Genomic DNA, 22,660 nt, shown 5'->3' on the forward strand with positions numbered 1-22,660 from the left:
GAGTTGGTTTTCAGATCCAAGTGTATGTGATCCCAGAGTCATTCCTTGCTGCCACAATCAACTACCCCTCCAGAGATCCATTTCTGTAATGATCAGTGTCCTTGCAACACAGGGATTTTCAAGTTTAGGTTAGACGGCTCCTTCCCTGACAATGCTCTGTGCAGAAAGAAGGAGATGTGCCCACCCTGCCTTGCCCACCCATACCTCTCCCCTCCATCAGAGCAACTCCACTTTCATCTGTGGTATATTAGAGGTGCCTGCATAAGATTCAATTGCACAAGAGACATCTGTTGTTAAGAAGATTTTGGAACTCATTCCCTTGAAGTTAGGATGCAGGACCAACAGAGAGGCATAACATAAACAGAATCCTATTCTCCTCTATTCTGAGACAGTTTTCCAATTTCCAGCCAGAAGTCTGGTGTGGGAGGCAGGAGTCAGTCATTTTGCCCCATTTTGCATGTCCCTTTTATCCATAATATCCCTCCACAAAGACTGTATTCTGGGTTTGACACTTCCAACCTGCAGCCCAGCTTAATGCACCAAGAGATCTGTGTCCCATTGCAACATAGAGGTTACAGAGGTTACAATTAGACTCTCAACGTTGGTTTCCCTGATACCTATACTACACAGAAGGTCAAGGCTAAGAGCAGATGCATTCAGGACAGGCTCCCTGAATGTATCTGCTAATGCTTCAGCAGTTTATGAAACAAGATGAGAACACCAGCCATTACTTCAATCCCAGTGAACTGTATTTTCAACTGGATATTAAGGGCCCTCTTCCTTCCCATGTGTACTCAGACACCTCCATAGTGCTGTTCCACCTTTCTCTCTCCACTGCCCCTAATAAACACCAAGAATAAATGTACGAGTCCCAAGAAGGCCACAAAGCCCACAGTCATGTGCTGTGAACTTGTCACTGCTTAGAAATACTAAGGTTTTGTTTAAATTTTCATGCAATTTAAAAAATTATATCCCTTGATAGACCTGTGCTAGTTTTTTCAATGTAAAATGATGGGTTTTTCTCTGCCACCTTCTGATACAGTTGACATTAGAATGGCTTCAAGTACCCCTGGTATACTACCCTAAACTCCTGACTAGCTGAAGAAATATGCCTATAGGATGTAATTCAGATTTGCTTTTAATCCTCTATCAGTTCATTGCTATAAAAATTCAAATATGGTGGAGCAGCCAGGCCCATATGCAGGACTCCTATCTTGTTCTACAATCAAAGACTTTCAAAACTAGATGTGAACTTGGGGAGCACTTTCCTTTACTTGTAAGGAAATTGAAGCCCACACAAATTATTTGACATTCTTAAGGTCACTTGGCTTGTTAGTTGCAATTTTCCTACCCTATAATCTCACTCTTAGATTAGAAGTTATTTCCCGAAGAATGTTTGATCTTAAGGTCTTTGAGAATTCTCAGAATGAAAAGCAGCATTTGGCTAGGATGTTAGCATCTACACCATTAGGTAATATTCTAGGTTATGACAGGGACCATAGCATTCATAGTAGCTAAAAGTTACAACATTATGGGCATCAACATTTTCTAACATTGAAAGTCCAGGTTCCAGTAAACAAGACGATATTAGAAACATTGGCCAAATTTGAAAGTCTGAGATATTTCAAGTGCCCTTGAACTTACGGATTTTCTTGTGAAAGACAAGAGGGATGGAGAGAGAACAAGACGGGGAGTGAGAACTAGAGGGAGGGAAGGAGGAAGGAAGAGAGGAAAGAAGGAAGGAAGGAAGGGAGGGAGGGAGGCAGGGAGGAAGGAAGGGAGAGAGGGAGGCAGGGAGGAAGGAAGGGAGGGAGGGAGGGAGGAGAAGGGAAGGGAAGATAGAAAGAAAGAGATATTGAGAAAGGTCTGTGCCAGAAACCCCAAATAATAAAAATAGGAGATGAGCTCACAGAATATGGGTGACATGTAAATCCCATTATTTTTCTCAGTATAGAATTATAATCCTTTTGGTGTCAGAACTGAAGAAATGATATATTCAAAAGCTAAGCCTCTCTCAGTTAAATATGTAAAGCACATGTTTCCCTAGAGTTATTGACACCAAGATAACCCTAGAATTTACACCTTTTCTTTAATCAGTGGAGAATTATTCTAACACATTATGTTTGATCACTCTACACTATGGCCACATGTTCTTAAACGGATTGTGGTTCAACCTGAATTTATGTCCTCCACTACCCCCCCGCCCCCCAGATGTCGGGGAATTTATTCCATAAGCACCCTCCCAGGTGGTAGTGGGATGTAGCAAAGAAGAAACATAAGGAAGAAGACATCACTCAGGGAATTCCTTTAGTCTGGGGACTAGGGCGAAGTCATCTTTTAACCTAAAAAATACTGTAGAAGTTATTTTTATTATCTTCTAATTCATATAGATTATATTATTCCTTAAGTCAACTTGTCCCAATCACGTCTACATTTTACCAGCAATATTTATTTGTTAAAAATTACCTATCCATTGAAGTCAATATTCTTACAGCTTTCAAACACATGCCTTGTTCAGTGCACTACTGAGGATATGAGTGTTATATAGACATAGCCTATCTTCTGAAGGAGCACATCATCTTCAGGAATTATTGCTCAGTCTGATCTGAGGACAACCAGTGTCAGAACCACTCAGGGTGCTCTTTAAATTCTGATTCCCACTCCTGTCCATATATTCTGATCCAGGAGATCTGGGATCCCAGAAATCTACACTCATTAATATCACTTCAGATGATCCAGATACACAAGAAGCAATGATAAAGAAAACAGAATTTAGCAATGTGTGCATTATATTTTACTTAATCCTGCAAGCAATGCTAGAAGGTAAGTATTGCCATGTCAGCTTTAGAGATTATAAAACTGTTGCTGAAAAAACAATCAGCCAGACACAGTAGCTCATGCTTGCAATCCCAGCACTTTGGGAGGCCAAGGCAGGTGGATCACTTGAGGTCAGGAGTTTGAGACCAGCATGGCCAACATGGCAAAATCATGTTTCTACTAAAAATACAAAAAAAAAAAAAAAAAATTAGCCAGGTAGAGTGGTGCATGCCTGTAATCCCAGCTACTTGGGAGGCTGAGGCAGGAGAATTGCTCGAACCCAGGTGGCAGAGGTTGCAGTGAGCCAAGATCGCGCCACTGCGCTCTAGCCTAGACAACAAACAGAGTGAGACCTTGTCTCAAACAAACAAACAAAAAACAAAACAAACAAACAAAACACATGAATTGCCCAAAGGCACCCAGCTGGAATATGGCAGTCCAAGATTCAAACTCAAGTGTGTTTCTAACTAACTGTAAAAAACTGTAAAATATAGAAGAATGAAATTAAGTAAAACCCAATGCCCAGGGAATCCCAAAGAAAGAGAAATTTCATTCTGCTTTGAAGACCCAGAAAAGAGTCATGAAGCTGATGAACCAGAGGTTCAAAAGCAAAGGCATGAAGCGGTAAAAGAACAGCTTAAGTACCTGTAGATAGACTAGCGTGCCCCAGAGGGAACATGTCATGGAGGAAACAAGCCTGGGAAGAAGGACTACATCAGATCCCGAAGGTTTTGAAGGCCACGGTGGAGACAGAGGGCCTGGTGGCCTGGTTTTATGTGAGGATACTAAAAGGTTGAGGAGGTGGAGGTCATAATCTGATTTGTGTTTCTGGGAATTGCTGTGGAAGCATTGTAAACAGTGGGATGCAGATGAGAAGAAAATCAAGGCAGAACAAGAAGTAAAGAGGTTCCTATGATAATCCAGGTTTCAGAAGATGGATCCCTGATTTTGAAAGTAGAGAAAATAAATGGTAAATGTATAATAATTGAAGTTATTCCTGATGTTTATTATAAAAACAAAATGATTGCATTTAGATAATATATATAAATAAAAATTCTCATTTTTAATAAAGCAAAAGTCTTATTTAGATAAAATGAAGGATGAAAAATAAAGCCTAGTGGGTAATATATTCCAATGACTTCTCCATGTATGCTAATGCTTGATCCATACTGAATGTGGTAGCAATCCTGGAGAAAGAGACTTTATTAAAATGGCTGGGATTATTCAGACTCAAGCTCATTTCAAAATAAGAAGTTTGCCACGTCTTCCTCTGGTTTAATTTGGATGCCAAAGATTCTGAAACCCTATCCATTTAATTATTAAACACCTGTAATTTCTAAAGTATAATGAGAGCTATGGGAAATCCAAATACTAATAAGACCTATGTCGATATGTGTCCTTAAGTAGGTCACAAACAAAAGGATTAAAAGTAAATTCACATCCAAAAGGCTCAAGTATAGATGACAATAATATCATTAGTTCCCCACTAGAAAATCTACAGAGTGTCTCAGTAAATATATGTATTTTTAAATATACCTTGATGATGATTAGGGTATCTGTGGCCTGACATATATACCTCCTCTGGTCATTTTGGGAAGAGGGGAATCCCTGGTGTCAGTATCATTATCCAATTTCTTCTTCATCTGCTGTGTAATCTCCAAGGAACAGGAACTGGGTCAGTATTGTTTTCTCTGCACTTGGCCTAACCTAGCACAGTTAGGTTAAACTGCCATCCTTCAGCTGCATTAGATAATGATAATGAGAAACACTGTTCTACACCATCAGGTCCATGTTAAACAGCAATGCCCGCTAAATCTCCAAGCCTATACCCCTCCGCAGTTTACATATTGGCTCTTCTGACTTTGTATGTGGCTTGTCCTTGTTTTCCAGGCCTTCTACAATTATCATGTCCTGGAATTGCTTCAGATGCTGGTGACAGGAGGAGTAAGTTCTCAGCTGGAACAACATTTAGATAAGGATAAAGTCTATGGTGTGGCAGATAGCTGCACGACGCTCTTGTCTGGAAGAAACCGGTGTAAAATGGGGCTTCTGTCCTTACACCAAACCATTTTATCAGACGTTAACGTGAGTCTACTCTTCTCAGAATTCAGTTTTTCACTTCCTTTCCTCTCTGAGCTTCTGAAAATGGTCCGGGCTATTTGGGTTCATAGATGTCCCACAGCACAGAAATGATAACAATAAAAATAACAAAAAACGAATACAAGTTTATATTATTCATAGAGTATTTTACAAATCACAGTGTGTTCATATGTTATATTTATTTTTTATAATAATTATGAGAAGTAGATAACGCAGTTGTTATTATCCCCATCTTCTAGATAAATAACCTGAATCTACAGGGAGTATCAGAGAGGCCTGGCAACTTTGTACCTTGACAAGGGTATTCATAATAATTATAACAGCTAATGTTTATTGAGTATTTTCTCTGTGCTTGTCTTTTTTAGTATTTTTTCCACTTAATCTGTCCATGGATTTATATGGTAGGCATTATTATTAATTCTGTTTAACAGATCAAGAAACTGGAGCTCAGAGAAGCAAGGACTTGCCAGAGACCACATTGTCAATCAGTGTCAGAGCAGGGACCCAGCTACAGCAGTTTGACCCCGGACCTGCCTACTCTCCCCATACTTAAAATGCTAAAGAAATCTGATAAGGTCAGCTGAAATCAGGCAGAAGACTTTTGTACATGGGTCTAAGAATCTGGCTGCGCTATCCAGTGGAAAATACTTGCATTTTCTTAGCCAAGGGAGCTGGTAAACAGTAGATTACAGCAAGGGAGAAGATAATAATTCTGGAAAATTCCAACAGGGCATCCAGGCATTTGGGAATCACAGTAGGGTCTAGCAAAGAAATGAGAAATCTATGTGGTGCCTTCTGGTTTGGTTTTAATTGGCATTGCATTCAGTTGTCCAGTGTTAACTGCTAGGGGCAGGCTTTTCCAAGGAAACATCTTTTGTTGATTCAGAGGACATTAGCAAAACCCCTGGGTAGAACACTATACCTGGTGCATGTCGATGTGTGCTGCCAAAAGGGGCAAGACCCATGTTCTGTGCATTAGCATTTCAGGTGTGAACTACGTTCCAGAAGTTCCTTCGATATAGTCTGGTCCTTTACATTTCCGTAGTCCTGGGTTGCTCACCTACAGGTGGACTTGTAAGTGTATATAAGCCCAGGAAACTGTGGCTAGCAACTTCCTGTTGGCATCAAAGAGGATGGTAGACTTGTCCCCACTCCTCTCCCTCCTCTCTCCATTTATGCCATGTCCTCCCTTTGTTCTTTATCCTGAGGAATTACAGAACTGGATGGATTGATCTCTTTTGATCTTGCTGAGCCCATTTACTGCTGCAGGGGCTTGAAATTGTTGTCTATTCATAATGATCTTGTTGGGTATAGCCTGAGAATAAGGTCCAGATGAGTATTTGGGACTGGGATCTGTTTTACAGTAGGATAAGATGACTCTCAAGAGGTCATTTAACATCCCAACTCATTATATATCTCAAAAGCTCCATTTTCCAGTCCGTGGCTCATTGTTAATTCATAGTGGTTACCAGAATGGCAATGGTAATAAGGACAAGCACAACAGTATGTCACACCACACCCACCAGAAGCTCTTGAAAGAGCCAGAATGATAAAAACAATCGCTGGGATTAGAGTTTCAGAACTAATCATTCTCTTAATTACCTATCCACCTGGCAGTGCTGCCACAAAGATATTAGGAAATGACTTTCCAAGCTTCTACTACGAGGTAAAGCAAACGACACTCCAGTGAGTGCTTATAATTGCTTGATCAAAGTGCCCAGCAGACGTATTGTTGTCTCTTCTCTCCCCAGCCAAGAAACACCTTTGGACAACTGTTCTGTGGCTCATTAGATCTGTTTGGAATCCTGTGTGTTGGCTTATACCGAATAATTGATGAAGAGGAGCTCAACCCAGAAAACAAAAGGGAAGTGTGCTAGATTAGAAAGCACCATCCACCCATTCAAGCATAAGAACCAAAACTACTTTATTCAATGTGAAAGAGAATTCCAGAGCTCAGGGTCCATAGTTGCAAGGAAGGGTGCATGGGAAATAAAGAACTATGTAAGAATAAGAAGGAATGGGTATAAACAAGAGGGACCTGAATAATTAGGGTCCAATTAATATTGGCCATGTAAGAAGAATGGAGTCTCTGTCCCCTAGTGAAAATTGAAATGTGGAGCTAGATTTTAAATCAGCTCATTTCAGTTTTGTAACTTACTCCTCATCCATGTCTGTACAACTTTCTAAAGCTGAACGCCACTATCCACATTTGAAAGATGTACTTGTTTTCTGCTGGATTCATTGTGTAAATATTGATTGAGATCTACTTTGCTAGCCATGATGCTTTTTACATATAAATCATAGGGGTGATATGTTCGACTTTCAATTTAAAGAAAGACCACTCTGACAGCCCTGAGTAAGATAGAAATGTATGTGGAGGGGAAAGGGAAAGGAGAGGTTACAGTCTAGAGACAACACAATCGTGTATGCCCAGACTAAGATCTTCACAGTGGGAATGGACAGGATTCAGTAGAGAAGTAGAAACTGAAAGGAATAGAGTGGAAATAGATCGATGGAACCTGTTCCAGGAGAAAGGAGAAGGAAGCCAAATTACTCAAAGTGGAGCGGTCTTGAATAGAAAATAACAGCAATGATTTTTTTGGCCCACAGAAGAAAAGGAGGAAAAGAAGAGATGCCAAGGCAGATCTAGCTCTAGGTGAGGGCTGTGTTTATGGGAATTTTTATTTTGCACTAGGATTTCTCAGTGCACAGTCATTGCTGAGAGAAAGATGGAAGAAATATTGTCAGGAGTTGAGAAAGGAGTCAATGTTTAGATTAACTGCTGAGAGGAGTGGAAGAGGAAGCTTATTGTGGATTTGTGAAGAAATCCTAGACCATACAGTAAAAGAAGAAAGATTGGAAATCTCAATGCATTGAATAGTGGATGTACTCAGAGTTAAGGGAGTGAGAGAGAAAGTATGATGAGAAGTTGTAGTCAGCAGTGATTTATTGAAATGTAACATTTTAGAAGTGGAACGATGTTAGGAATTAAAACAGCTAGGACATGGCCAGGAAAGTGGTTTGGAGGTAGAGATCATTGGGTACTGGAAGTCATAGCAATGTGTCTGAATGCTGGAGTTGTAAACCACATAGACACTGCAGGCATGTAAAAAGATAGCTGCACTAAAATTTGAAAGGAAGAGCATGTCAAGTGCCAAATGACAAAATAAGCGTGGAGGTCTACAGATGACTCTGATGGATGGGGAAGGAAGGTGCCATGGCTTTATAGCACCCACCACCAAGACAATGGGGGAGGACTGATGTTCTGGAAATAGCTCTCTCTCTCCCTCTCTGCCTGAACTCCACTCCTCCCCGAAACACCTCCGTATAGCCCTTGCAACATGATAACTGGGAAAATATACAGCTTATATTAATACTTGACCTCAGGGGGAAAATTGATATTTTTGTTTTAAACAGAATATGTGATCTTGTTCAGCACATTTTTTTTAAGAATAGAACTGAGGTTACAGAGGACTCAGTGGGAAAGATAAAAGTAGATAGGTCGTTCAGTGAAGGAAGTTCAGTGGTACCTTGAGATCTATGCTAGGAAAGAGGTGATCATTTGAGGCACTAGTGAGGCAATGCGGGATGAAAGTCATACAAGGCTACCCTGCCTCAATGTTCCCACATAAGCACTGTTGCACTCATTACTTCAACTCACATTTTTGGGCATTTGCTGTGTACCTGATGCTGTGTTAAGGCTTCTGGGTATTCTTTAGGGTTCATTGACATTCGCTATTTGCTTGCCAGTCAGGTTTCAAATGAAACTGTTTTTTTCTAATGCTTTTCTCCATTGGCCAGGCTACATTCTGTGTGAAAGTTGGTGGCATAAGCATTAGGTTAGAGTAGGTCTAAGTCAGGATGAAAATACCTGAAATATATGTCATCTTTCTGTTGACGAAGCTTGGCTACGAGGTCAATATTGTGCCAGCTGAATTAATGAGTATAGTGTCTTTTAAAAGCAAATAGACCTGTTTTTAAGGCCATTAGACATCAGTCAGTCCAAACCACAGTCTTCCCCCTCTTCCCACTTGAACAAAAGATGAGTGCAGGAAGGCCCAGAGAGGGAGGACACCATGCCCAGAGTCAGAAGTGGTTGGGTTCAGAGGCAGGGATGAAAGCCAGCCCCCTCATTCCTACTCCAGAACCTCTCCTCTTGCACTGTGCTACAGGAGTAAGTACTAAATAGATATTCACTATTAATCAGAAACCCATGAAGCAAAGCAAAACAAAAATGTTTCCTCTTTGCGCCCAGCAAAATGACCTCTTTATTTGGGTCACTGCCTGTCACCACACTGGCCAGCTGCAGAGGCTCAGCATTTATCTTTGACTTGTCTTACAGGTTTGTGATCACCCGGCCAGCCAATGAGTTCAAGCTGCTGCCCTCAGATCTTGTGTTTTGTGCCATACCCTTCAGCACTGCTTGTTATAAAAGGAATGAAGAGTTCTCATCACAAAAGTCATATGAAATTATAAAAGAAGCATCACAGACAACAGAGACACATTCAGACACAAATTTTCCTCCCACCATTTATTCATTTGATGAGACATTGTATTCACCAGTCTATTCTTACCCGTCAACAACTAACTCCGTCTCTTCTGCTAAGCAAACAGCACGGAATCAGATTAAAACAAACAGTTCTATAACATCCCAGAAACCTTTAGGTGACAATGCAAAAGAAAATGGAAAGAAAATCTCAGACGAGATTTCTGATGAGGACCCCTTTGCATTTTCAGAGCCACTATAGACCTGCCCATATTCTTCACGTGCTCTTAACTTGCTGCTTACAAATCATCTCCCGAGATGCTAACTTTGAACAAAGAAAATAAAAATGGAAGCATGTCATTTTTCTACCCATTGCTTAGTGGTTCATGAAGGCCACACTGTTTCAGATGAGACAAAAGTCTCATCCCACTGGATCTTGTGTGATAAATAAAGAAATATATGATCAATGCTTCTGTAAGGAAAGTTCATTGCTGCGTTTCCCTTGAGTAGAAAATATGTTAATTTGTGCTGCATTAAGGAAGTCCTCCAGTTCTTGCTGGATTCCCCAGATGAGGAAATACAGGTAATCAAGATAAAAATGAGAATTACTCAGACGTAGGAAAGAAGTAAAGAGACCCCCTTCAATCAAGAATCATACATTTTATTTTATCCCAGAACAGGCAAACAGTAAACTAGTATATATTTCCCTCTTTCTCTCCCCATCATATTTTTTGTTATTCCATTGTATTTTTTTAAGGTTGTTAAAATATTTGTTTTTTATTTATTTTATTTTATTATTATTACACTTTAAGTTCTAGGGTACATGTGCATAACATGCAGGTTTGTTACATATGTATACGTGTGCCATGTTGGCGTGCTGCACCCATCAACTCGTCAGCACCCATCAACTCGTCATTTACATCAGGTATAACTCCCAATGCAATCCCTTCCCCCTCCCCCCTCCCCATGATAGGCCCCAGAGTGTCATGTTCCCCTTCCCGAGTCCAAGTGATCTCATTGTTCAGTTCCCACCTATGAGTGAGAACATGCGGTGTTTGCTTTTCTGTTCTTGCGATAGTTTGCTGAGAATGATGGTTTCCAGCTGCATCCATGTCCCTACAAAGGACACAAACTCATCCTTTTTTATGGCTGCATAGTATTCCATGGTGTATATGTGCCACGTTTTCTTAATCCAGTCTGTCACTGATGGACATTTGGGTTGATTCCAAGTCTTTGCTATTGTGAATAGTGCCGCAATAAACATACGTGTGCATGTGTCTTTATAGCAGCATGATTTATAATCCTTTGGGTATATACCCAGTAATGGGATGGCTGGGTCATATGGTACTTCTAGTTCTAGATCCTTGAGGAATCGCCATACTGTTTTCTATAATGGTTGAACTAGTTTACAATCCCACCAACAGTGTAAAAGTGTTCCTATTTCTCCACATCCTCTCCAGCACCTGTTGTTTCCTGACTTTTTAATGATTGCCATTCTAACTGGTGTGAGATGGTATCTCATTGTGGTTTTGATTTGCATTCCTCTGATGGCCAGTGATGATGAGCATTTTTTCATGTGTCTGTTGGCTGTATGAATGTCTTCTTTTGAGAACTGTCTGTTCATATCCTTTGCCCACTTTTTGATGGGGTTGTTTGTTTTTTTCTTGTAAATTTGTTTGAGTTCTTTGTAGGTTCTGGATATTAGCCCTTTGTCAGATAAGTAGATTGCAAAAATTTTCTCCCATTCTGTCGGTTGCCTGTTCACTCTGATGGTAGTTTCTTTTGCTGTGCAGAAGCTCTTTAGTTTAATTAGATCCCATTTGTCAATTTTGGCTTTTGTTGCCGTTGCTTTTGGTGTTTTAGACATGAAGTCCTTGCCCATGCCTATGTCCTGAATGGTATTACCTAGGTTTTCTTCTAGGGTTTTTCTGGTATTAGGTCTAACATTTAAGTCTCTAATCCATCTTGAATTAATTTGCGTATAAGGAGTAAGGAAAGGATCCAGTTTCAGCTTTCTACTTATGGCTAGCCAATTTTCCCAGCACCATTTATTAAATAGAGAATCCTTTCCCCATTTCTTGTTTTTCTGAGGTTTATCAAAGATCAGATAGCTGTAGATGTGTGGTATTATTTCTGAGGACTCTGTTCTGTTCCATTGGTCTATATCTCTGTTTTGGTACCAGTACCATGCTGTTTTGGTTACTGTAGCCTTGTAGGATAGTTTGAAGTCAGGTAGCGTAATGCCTCCAGCTTTGTTCTTTTGACTTAGGATTGTCTTGGCAATGCGGGCTCTTTTTTGGTTCTATATGAACTTTAAAGCAGTTTTTTCCAATTCTGTGAAGAAAGTCATTGGTAGCTTGATGGGGATGGCATTGAATCTATAAATAACCTTGGGCAGTATGGCCATTTTCACGATATTGATTCTTCCTATCCATGAGCATGGTATGTTCTTCCATTTGTTTGTGTCCTCTTTTATTTCATTGTCGTTCTCCTTGAAGAGGTCCTTTACATCCTTTGTAAGTTGGATTCCTAGGTATTTCATTCTCTTAGAAGCAATTGTGAATGGAAGTTCATTCATGATCTGGCTCTCTGTTTGTCTGTTACTGGTGTACAAGAATGCTTGTGATTTTTGCACATTAATTTTGTATCCTGAGACTTTGCTGAAGTTGCTTATCAGCTTAAGGAGATTTGGGGCTGAGACAATGGGGTTTTCTAAATATACAATCATGTAATCTGTAAACAGGGACAATTTGACTTCTTCTTTCCCAACTGAATACCCTTGATTTCTTTCTCTTGCCTGATTGCCCTAGCCAGAACTTCCAACACTATGTTGAATAGGAGTGGTGAAGGAGGGCATCCCTGTCTTGTGCCAGTTTTCAAAGGGAATTCTTCCAGGTTTTGCCCATTCAGTATGATATCGGCTATGGGTTTGTCATAAATAGCTCTTATTATTTTGAGATACGTTCCATCAATACCGAATTTATTGAGTGTTTTTAGCATGAAGGGCTGTTGAATTTTGTCAAAGGCCATTTCTGCATCTATTGAGATAATCATGTGGTTTTTGTCTTTGGTTCTGTTTCTATGCTGGATTACGTTTATTGATTTGCGTATGTTGAACCAGCCTTGCATCCCAGGGATGAAGCCCACTTGATCATGCTGGATAAGCTTTTTGATGTGCTGCTGGATCCGGTTTGCCAGTATTTTATTGAGGATTTTTGCATCAATGTTCATCAGGGATATTCGTCTAAAATTCTCTTTATTTGTTGTGTCTCTGCCAGGCTTTGGTATCAGGATGATGTTGGCCTCATAAAATGAGTTAGGGAGGATTCCCTCTTTTTCTATTGATTGGAATAGTTTCAGAAGAAATGGTACCAGCTCCTCCTTGTACCTCTGGTAGAATTCAGCTGTGAATCCATCTGGTCCTGGACTTTTTTTGTTTGGTAGGCTATTGATTATTGCCTCAATTTCAGAGCCTGCTATTGGTCGATTCAGGGATTCAGCTTCTTCCTGGTTTATTCTTAGGAGATTGTAAGTGTCCAGGAAATTATCCATTTCTTCTAGATGTTCTAGTTTATTTGCGTAGAGGTGTTTATAGTACTCTCTGATGGTAGTTTGTATTTCTGTGGGGTCTGTGGTGATATCCCCTTTATCATTTTTTATTGCATCTATTTGATTCTTCTCTCTTTTATTCTTTATTAGTCTTGCTAGCAGTCTATCAATTTTTTTGATCTTTTCAAAAAACCAACACCTGGATTCATTGATTTTTTGGAGGGTTTTTTGTGTCTCTATCTCCTTCAGTTCTGCTCTGATCTTAGTTATTTCTTGCCTTCTGCTAGCTTTTGAATGTGTTTGCTCTTGCTTCTCTAGTTCTTTTAATTGTGATGTTAGAGTGTCAATTTTAGATCTCTCCAGCTTTCTCTTGTGGGCATTTAGTGCTATAAATTTCCCTCTACACACTGCTTTAAATGTGTCCCAGGATTCTGGTACGTTGTATCTTTGTTCTCATTGGTTTCAAAGAACATCTTTATTTCTGCCTTCATTTCGTTATGTACCCAGTAGTCATTCAGGAGCAGGTTGTTCAGTTTCCATGTAGTTGAGCGGTTTTGATTGAGTTTCTTAGTCCTGAATTCTAGTTTGATTGCACTGTGGTCTGAGAGACAGTTTGTTATAATTTCTGTTCTTGTACATTTGCTAAGGAGTGCTTTACTTCCAATTATGTGGTGAATTTTGGAATAAGTGTGATGTGGTGCTGTGTAGAATGTATATTCTGTTGATTTGGGGTGGAGAGTTCTGTAGATGTCTATTAGGTCTGCTTGCTGCAGTGATGAGTTCAATTCCTGGATATCCTTGTTAACTTTCTGTGTCGTTGATCTGTCTAATGTTGACAGTGGGGTGTTGAAGTCTCCCATTATTATTGTATGGGAGTCTAAGTCTCTTTGTAAGTCTCTAAGGACTTGCTTTATGAATCTGGGTGCTCCTGTATTGGGTGCACATATATTTAGGATAGTTAGCTCTTCCTGTTGAAGTGATCCCTTTACCATTATGTAATGGCCTTCTTTGTCTCTTTTCATCTTTGATGGTTTAAAGTCTGTTTTATCAGAGACTAGGATTGCAACCCCTGCTTTTTTTTGTTCTCCATTTGCTTGGTAGATCTTCCTCCATCCCTTTATTTTGAGTCTATGTATGTCTCTGCAAGTGAGATGGGTCTCCTGAATACAGCAAACTGATGGGTCTTGACTCTTTATCCAGTTTGCCAGTGTGTCTTTTAATTGGAGCATTTAGTCCATTTACATTTAAGGTTAATATTGTTATGTGTGAACTTGATCCTGCCATTATGATATTAACTGGTTATTTTGCTCGTTAGTTGATGCAGTTTCTTCCTAGCCTCAATGGTCTTTACATTTTGGCATGTTTTTGCAATGGCTGGCACCGGCTGTTCCTTTCCATGTTTAGTGCTTCCTTCAGGGTCTCTTGTAAGGCAGGCCTGGTGGTGACAAAATCTCTAAGCATTTGCTTATCTGTAAAGGATTTTATTTCTCCTGCACTTATGAGACGTAGTTTGGCTGGATATGAAATTCTGCGTTTAAAATTCTTTTCTTTAAGAATGTTGAATATTGGCCCCCACTCTCTTCTGGCTTGTAGAGTTTCTGCCGAGAGATCTGCTGTTAATCTGATGGGCTTCCCTTTGTGGGTAACCCAACCTTTCTCTCTGGCTGCCCTTAAGATTTTTTCCTTCATTTCAACTTTGGTGAATCTGGCAATTATGTGTCTTGGAGTTGCTCTTCTCGAGGAGTATCTTTGTGGCATTCTCTGTGTTTTCTGAATTTGAATGTTGGCCTGCCTTACTAGGTTGGGGAAGTTCTCCTGGATGATATCCTGAAGAGTGTTTTCCAACTTGGTTCCATTTTCCCCCTCACTTTCAGGTACCCCAATCAGATGTAGATTTGGTCAATTTACATAATCCCATACTTCTTGCAGGCTTTGTTCATTTCTTTTTCTTCTTTTTTCTTTAGATTTCTCTTCTGGCTTCATTTCATTCATTTGATCCTCAATCGCTGATACTCTTTCTTCCAGTTGATCGAGTCGGTTACTGAAGCTTGTGCATTTGTCACGTATTTCTCATGTCATGGTTTTCATCTCTGTCAGTTCGTTTATGGCCTTCTCTGCATTAATTATTCTAGTTATCAATTCTTCCACTCTTGTTTCAAGATTTTTAGTTTCTTTGCGCTGGGTATGTAATTCCTCCTTTAGCTCTGAGAAGTTGGATGGACTGAAGCCTTCTTCTCTCATCTCATCAAAGTCATTCTCTGTCCAGCTTTGATCCATTGCTGGCGATGAGCTGCGTTCCTTTGCAGGGGGAGATGCACTCTTATTTTTTGAATTTCCAGCTTTTCTGCCCTGCTCTTTCCCCATCTTTGTGGTTTTTATCTGCCTCTGGTCTTTGATGATGGTGACATACTGATGGGGTTTTGGTGTGGGTGTCCTTCCTGTTTGTTAGTTTTCCTTCTAACAGTCAGGACCCTCAGCTATAGGTCTGTTGGAGATTGCTTGAGGTCCACTCCAGACCCTGTTTGCCTGGTATAAACAGCAGAGGCTACAGAAGATAGAATATTGCTGAACAGCGAGTGTACCTGTCTGATTCTTGCTTTGGAAGCTTCCTCTCAGGGGTGTACTCCACCGTGTGAGGTGTGGGGTGTCGGTCTGCCCCTAGTGGGGGATGTCTCCCAGTTATGCTACTCAGGGGTCAGAGACCCACTTGAGCAGGCAGTCTGTCCGTTCTCAGATCTCAACCTCCGTATTGGGAGATCCACTGCTCTCTTCAAAGCTGTCAGAGAAAGTCATTTGCATCTGCAGAGATTTCTGCTGCTTTTTGTTGTTGTTGTTGTTGTTTAGCTGTGCCCTGTCCCCAGAGGTGAAGTCTACAGAGACAGGCAGGCCTCCTTGAACTGCTGTGAGCTCCACCCAGTTTGAGCTTCCCAGCGACTTTGTTTACCTACTTAAGCCTCAGCAATGGCAGATGCCCCTCCCCCAGCCTTGCTGCTGCTTTGTTGAGAGATCACAGACTGCTGTGCTAGCAATGAGGGAGGCTCCATGGGTGTGGGACCCTCCCGGCCAGGTGTGGGATATAATCTCCTAGTGTGCCCATTTGCTAAGACCCTTGGTAAAGTGCAGTATTGGGGTGGGAGTTACCCGATTTTCCAGGTGTTGTGTGTCTCAGTTCCCCTGGCTAGGAAAAGGGATTCCCTTCCCCCTTGCACTTCCCACGTGAGGCAATGCCTCGCCCTGCTTCAGCTCTCGCTGGTCGGCCTGCAGCAGCTGACCAGCACCGATTGTCCAGCACTCCTTAGTGAGATGAACCCAGTACCTCAGTTGAAAATGCAGAAATCACCTGTCTTCTGTGTCGCTCGCGCTGGGAGATGGAGACTGGAGCTGTTCCTATTTGGCCATCTTGCTCCACCCCCATTCCATTGTATTTTTATTTCATTTCTTTTTATAGGAGGTAAGAAGCACCAGATGGGGACATGTGACTGTAATTGGAAAACAATTTTTCTATAAAACCTGGGCATATGCCTGGAACATAGTAGAGGTTTCATAAAAATGAATGTAGAGTATCCTGGGATGGGATTCCTGAGTGAAATAAAATAGATTAAAGTATGTAACCTTCCAAAATCTCTAATTCAAGAACAGAGACATCATTGCATAAAAGGTGTGAAACATTTCCCTATTTCATAATCCAAAACAAACCTATCCACTGCTCTATAAACCTTATCTTACAATTAAGTCATTTCACCTAGGGGTTGCTGTTTACATTGTAAATAAAAGTTCAGGATATCTAGGATGTATTCACTCCCAATTGGTTGTCTTACAATGATGAAATTTGTAAGCAAGGTCCTTGCATTATCAATACAACACAGGTAGAAGCGGGGTGAGAGGAGAAAGAAAATAACCATTTCTCATAAATTGTTTTACATAACATTTATAACATCCTTGACATTTTTAACAATATATTTGCTGATTTGGTATTATTGCTTCTGTTTTACAGGGCAAGAAACTATGTCACAGATAGTGTTGCCAGATCAAATAAACATGCCCAGTTAAATATGAATTTCTGATAGAAGAACAAATAATATTTTTAGTATAAGTATGTCCAAATTATTCCATTCAGCTAGTAAGTGATTGAATCAACATCCAGACCTGGTTTATTTCACTCCAGCACTTGTAAACATTATACTTTGAAATATACTAATAAAGAAAGTAAAACAAACTAAAGAAACACAAAAATATCCATCCAGAGGAAATACAATTTTACATCAGTTAAGCTTTAGTTGTAAGGAAATCAACTCAATCTATGTGGAAAATAGAGTAATTGTAAGGAAATTTGTCAGGAACCAAGGAAATTAAAAAAATTTTCTTGAAGTCTACCAAAGTCATCTTCATCCTTCCCCCTTTTTCAGATAGACTTTGCTTTTCCATATATATGGCAAGATATATCTTCCTGCAATTCCAAATTTATAGGTAGAGTTCTAGGCATATCAAAGTTTTAACTGACTGTCTCTAAATCTCAATCCAAATTTTTAAATATTTGATGGGCTCAGCTTTGGCCACTCCATTCCAACTATCAAGGACTGAGGATGAGGGTGCCTCTGAATGAAGGACTGTGCTCAGGGAAGGGAGGAGGGTCCATGGCCTGGGGTGAAGTGCCACCAGAATCTATTGCAAATACAGTATTAGTCCCTTTTCCCTATTTCCCTGGCCAGTCTGTACACATAGCAGGTTTAGTAGAGACAATATGTTCCTGAGAAAGAAAGTATGGATTGGCCCTATGGATATTCAAAATCCAGTATTTTAGGGAAATGAGTACCGGAAATCTGGCTAAGGAAATATCTGTTGCAACTACAGCCAGTGTGTAAGTATTCATATTGTCAGCCTTGATAAATGTAGTTGGCAGAGTACCCTGAAATTTATGTGCCACGCAATTCTATAGCTCCAGAACCCAACTCTTCACCTATAAGTGACAACATTTTTATAATACAAATCACAAACACCAGGTTCTTTGGCAATATGGTGGATATTTAATTCATAATAATTGTTTGATTCTTGTTAGTAGAAGAACTGACATGAAGACAAGGGAAAACATACAAGGAATTTAGTTCACAAACAATATGTGGACCAGAAGTTCTTAAGTTTTTTGGCACTTTAATACTTTCAAAATTGGATGACAGCTACAGACTTCCTCCACAGAAAAATTTATATATGCATATATTTCACAAAATTCCTCATGTAAGTGGGAAGGAGGACATGGATCACTCTATAGTCTATTTATTGTCTTTCAAAATCCCTGATACAGACTTTTTATGATCAGCAGAGTAGTCACCAGATAGAACATAGGAGAGGGAAGTCAAGAGACCTGAGTACATGCTTTGGATATCTCATTACAGATTTTTTGTTTGTTTGTTTTTAATATTGGGCAAGGTCTTAAAACCTTCCTGAGCTCATTTTACTGTTTGCAAAAGGATAAAGTTTAACTAGAAGATGTTGAGCATTACTTCCATCTTCGTTTATTCAACACATTTTTTTTTACTTACTATGTATCAGGTACTGTGCTAGATGCCAAGGATAGAGCAGTAACCAAGACAAAGTTGCTTTCTCCATGAAGCATACATTATAGTTGAAGGAGGCAGAAAATAAGAAAGAAATCTAGCATTGTTAGAGGATAGTGAATAAACCAGAGGAAATGTTACATGAGATGAGACTGGAAAGACAGGCAGGACCTAAGTAATAAAGACTCTATAGACAAAAAAGACTACATTTGATTCTAAGTGTGACGAGAAGCTCTTTAACAATTTTAAGTACTGGAGTGAGCGATGTGATTTACAGCTGATCCATGAACAATACGAATTTGAACTGCATGGGTCCACTTGTATACAGCTATTCATCCTCTCTTGAGACAGCAAGACCAATCCCTCTTCTTCTTACTCCTCCTCAACCTACTCAACGTGAAGATGACAAGGAAGAGACCTTTATGATGATCCACTCCCACACAGTAGTAAATGTATTTTCTCTTCCTTATTATTTTCTTAATAATATTTTCTTTACTCTAGCTTACTTTATTGTAAGAATGCAGTACAAAATAGATATAACATATAAAAATGTGTGTTAATGAACTGTTTATGTTTTTGGTAAGGCTTCCAGTCCAGAGTAGGTTATTAATAGTTAAGTTTAAAGGGAGTCAAAATTTATATGTGAATTTTTGACTGTGTGGCAGGTTGGGGCTCCTAACTCCTGTGTTGTTCAAGGGTCAACTGTATATTTTTCAAAGAACAGTGTGGCATTTAGGGTTTCAGAAGTATAACTAACTGGATTCAAATGGATTTTCTGTCTGCTAGAAACACTCATAAATGCTAGGTAAACTATAATAACTTTTAAATATATATATATAGCAGTTCCTTGTTTGTTTGTTTGTTTGTTTTTCTTTTGGGACAGCATCTTGCTCTGTCACCCAGACTGGAGGGGAGTGCAGTGTCACAATCTCGTCTCACTGCAACCTCTGCCTCCCAGTTTCAAGCAATTCTCCTGCCTCAGCCTCCTGAGTAGCTGAGACTACAAGCACGTGTCACCACACCCAGGTAATTTTTGTATTTTTAATAGAGATGGTGTTTCATTATGTTGGCCAGGGTGGTCTCGAACTCCTGACTTCAAGTGATCTGCCCACTTCAGCCTCCCAAAGTGCTGAAATTACAGGCATGAGCCACCACACCTGGTCTATAGTAGTTATTTAAAAAGAAAGAAAACTCCCAGGCAGAAGCAAGAGGGAAGTCATAGCCAGGGAGGGTGTCTATAGGAGATACAGGACTAATATGTAAGACTGTTTAGTCAGTGGCTGGGATTATGATGTCATGGAGGAGCCATAAGATGAGATGGGAACTGAGAACCAATATAACTTTAAGCTGGGAAGGACCAGCCCATCTGAGCAAGAAGCAATAGAAAGCCTCCTTCCACTGGCCAAAAGAGGACCAAGAACATTTATCTTTGCTTCGGAATCTGGGTATGAAAAACACCTGTCATGAGAAATTGAAGCCCCAAGCTCATATCATGTGCTGATGTAATATTCAAATTTATGCCATGTGTGACAGAAATTTGAAACTGAAATGTAATAAAGAAAAATCCAGTTCCAAATGAGTAACACTCTTGAAATGACATGAAAAAACAAGGAAACATGACACTACCAAGGAAACAAAATAATTATCCAGTAACAGATCACAAATAAAAGGAAATATACAAAATGCTACAAAAGGAAATCAAAATAATAAACTTAAAGACATGCAGTAAAACACCAGAGAATAAAGATGGACAATTTGATGAATCAGGGAAAAAAATCCATGATCTAAATGAGAAACTCAACAGAGATAAATACCATAAGAAAGAACCAAACAGAAATCTTAGTGCAGAAGAACTTAATGAATAAAATAAAAATGTCCAGAGCTTATATGAAATGCTAAATCAAGCAAGAGAAAGAATTTCTGACCTGGAAGACAGATCTTTTGAAATAACACAGGCAGATGTAAAAGAAAAAGAAAAAAAAAAACTTAAAAGAATGAAGACAGCCTATAGGATTTATGGAACACCAATAAGCAAACAAATCTTCATATTCTATGAGTTCCAGAAAGAGAATAGACAGGAAAAGGCATAGGAAGCATACATAATGAAATTATAGCTGAAAACTTGCCAAGTCTAGGGAGAGAGATAGACATCTGCTCGAGAAACAGTAAAAATCTCCAAATACCTTCAACTCAGACAGATCCTCTCTGAAGCATGTTCTAGTCACATTTTCAAAAGTCAAAGAATTCTAAAAATGGCAACATAAAATGTGAAGTCACTTATAAAGGAATCTCCATTAGACTAGTGCAGCTTTCTCATCAGAAACCTTACAGGTCAAACAAGAATGGGATTATACAGTCAAAGTGCTGAAAGAAAGTAAATCTGCCAACCAAGAACACTGCACCCAGCAAATCTATTCTTCAGAAATGAAGTAGTGTTTCCCAGACAAGCAAAGACTGAGAGAATTTATCACCACTGGACCAGTCTTACAAGAATCACTTAAGAGAGTCCTACATTTGGAAGTAAAAAGGCAATAGCAATCATCATGAAAACACACACACACACACACACAAAATCTAAAGCTCACCTGCAAAGCAGATACAAGAAAAAAGAAAAAGGAATCAAACCTTATTGTGATAGAAAAACCACCAAACCACAATGATAAACAATAATAGAGGAGGAAATTTTAAAAGGATACACAAAACAACCAGAAAACAATAAAATGATAGGAGTAAGTCCTCCCCTATCAGTAACTTTGATGTAAATTGATTTCCCAATTAAAAGATGTAGACTGGCCAAATTGGTTGAAAAAATAAACAGACATAACTATATGCTGCCTATGAGAACTCAATTCACCATACAAACATGAATAGACTGAAAGTGGAGTGATAAAAAAAGATATTTCTTGGAATATCAAATGGGTACCAAAAGCAAGCAGGAGTAGCTACATTTATGTCAGATAAAACAGACTTTACATCAAAAACTGTAAAAAGAGACAAAGAAGAATATTACATAACAATAAAGGGATCAGTTCAGCAAGAGTATATAACAAATGAAAATATATAAGCATTAACACCAGAGCACCCAGATATATAGAGCAAAATATTATTAGATCTAAAGAGTAAGAGAGATTCCAGAACAATAATAGTTGGGGACTTCAACATCCCACTCTCAGCACTGGACAGATCATCGAAACAGAAAATGAACATAAAAACACCAAATTTAAAGTGCACCATAAACAAAATTGACCTAACACATTTATAGATCTTTTCACCCAATAGCTGCAGAATACACATTCTCTTTAATATTCTCCTAAATTAGCCATATGTTATGACACAAAACAAGTCTCAAAAATTAAAAAAAAGTTAAAATCATACCATGTATTTTTTTCTGACCATAATGGAAAAAAAATAGAAATCATTAACAAGAATATTCAAAAATATACAAATACATAAAAATTCAGCACCATATTTCTGAGTAACCAATGAGTCAAGGAGGAAATTAAGAAGAAAATTTAAAATTTCTAGAAACAAATTGACATAGAAATACAACATACAAAAACCTATGGGGCACAAAAAAGCAGTATTAAAAGACAGGTTTATAGTAATAAATAAATGCCTACATTGAAAAGTAGAACTATTTCAAATAAACCACGTAAGAAGGCACTTCAAGGAACTAGACAATAATAACAAACCAAACCCAAAATTAGAGAAGGAAAGAGGTAATAAAGATCACAGCAGAAATAAACAAAACTGAGACTATCACATTACATAAGCAAAACAAAGAATAAAAACCACATGATCATCTCAATAGACGCAGAAAACACTTTCAATAAAATTTAACAACACTTCATGTTAAAAACCCTCAACAAACTAGGTATAAAAGGAACATACCTCAAAATAACAAGAGCCATCTATGACAAACACACAACCAACATCATACTGAATGGGCAAAAGCTGGAAGCATTCCACTTGAGAACTGAACTGAGACAAGGATGCCCTGTCTCACCACTCCTATTCAACATAGTATTGAAAGTCCTAGCCAGAGCAATTGGGTAAGAGAGAGGAATAAAAGGCATACAGATAGGAAGAGGGGAAGTCAAACTATCTTTCTTCACTGATGATATCATTCTATACCTAGAAATACCCATAGTATTTG

General features: G+C 39.1%; 1 protein-coding gene across 1 annotated transcript in view; it reads left to right on the plus strand.

Moving 5' to 3' along the window:
* The window catches only part of KCNU1 (potassium calcium-activated channel subfamily U member 1), a 162,382-nt gene extending 152,512 nt beyond the window's left edge, over positions 1 to 9,870 (plus strand). Inside the window, exons 25-27 of the mRNA XM_025394530.1 lie at positions 4,708 to 4,902; positions 6,669 to 6,787; positions 9,260 to 9,870. Of these exons, the coding sequence (XP_025250315.1) occupies positions 4,708 to 4,902; positions 6,669 to 6,787; positions 9,260 to 9,665 (720 nt within the window). The 3' untranslated portion in view covers positions 9,666 to 9,870. The remainder of the gene's footprint in view (positions 1 to 4,707; positions 4,903 to 6,668; positions 6,788 to 9,259) is intronic.
* The last annotated feature ends 12,790 nt before the right edge of the window (positions 9,871 to 22,660 follow it).

Source organism: Theropithecus gelada, chromosome 8, assembly GCF_003255815.1.
Source record: "Theropithecus gelada isolate Dixy chromosome 8, Tgel_1.0, whole genome shotgun sequence".
Lineage (NCBI taxonomy): Eukaryota > Metazoa > Chordata > Mammalia > Primates > Cercopithecidae > Theropithecus > Theropithecus gelada.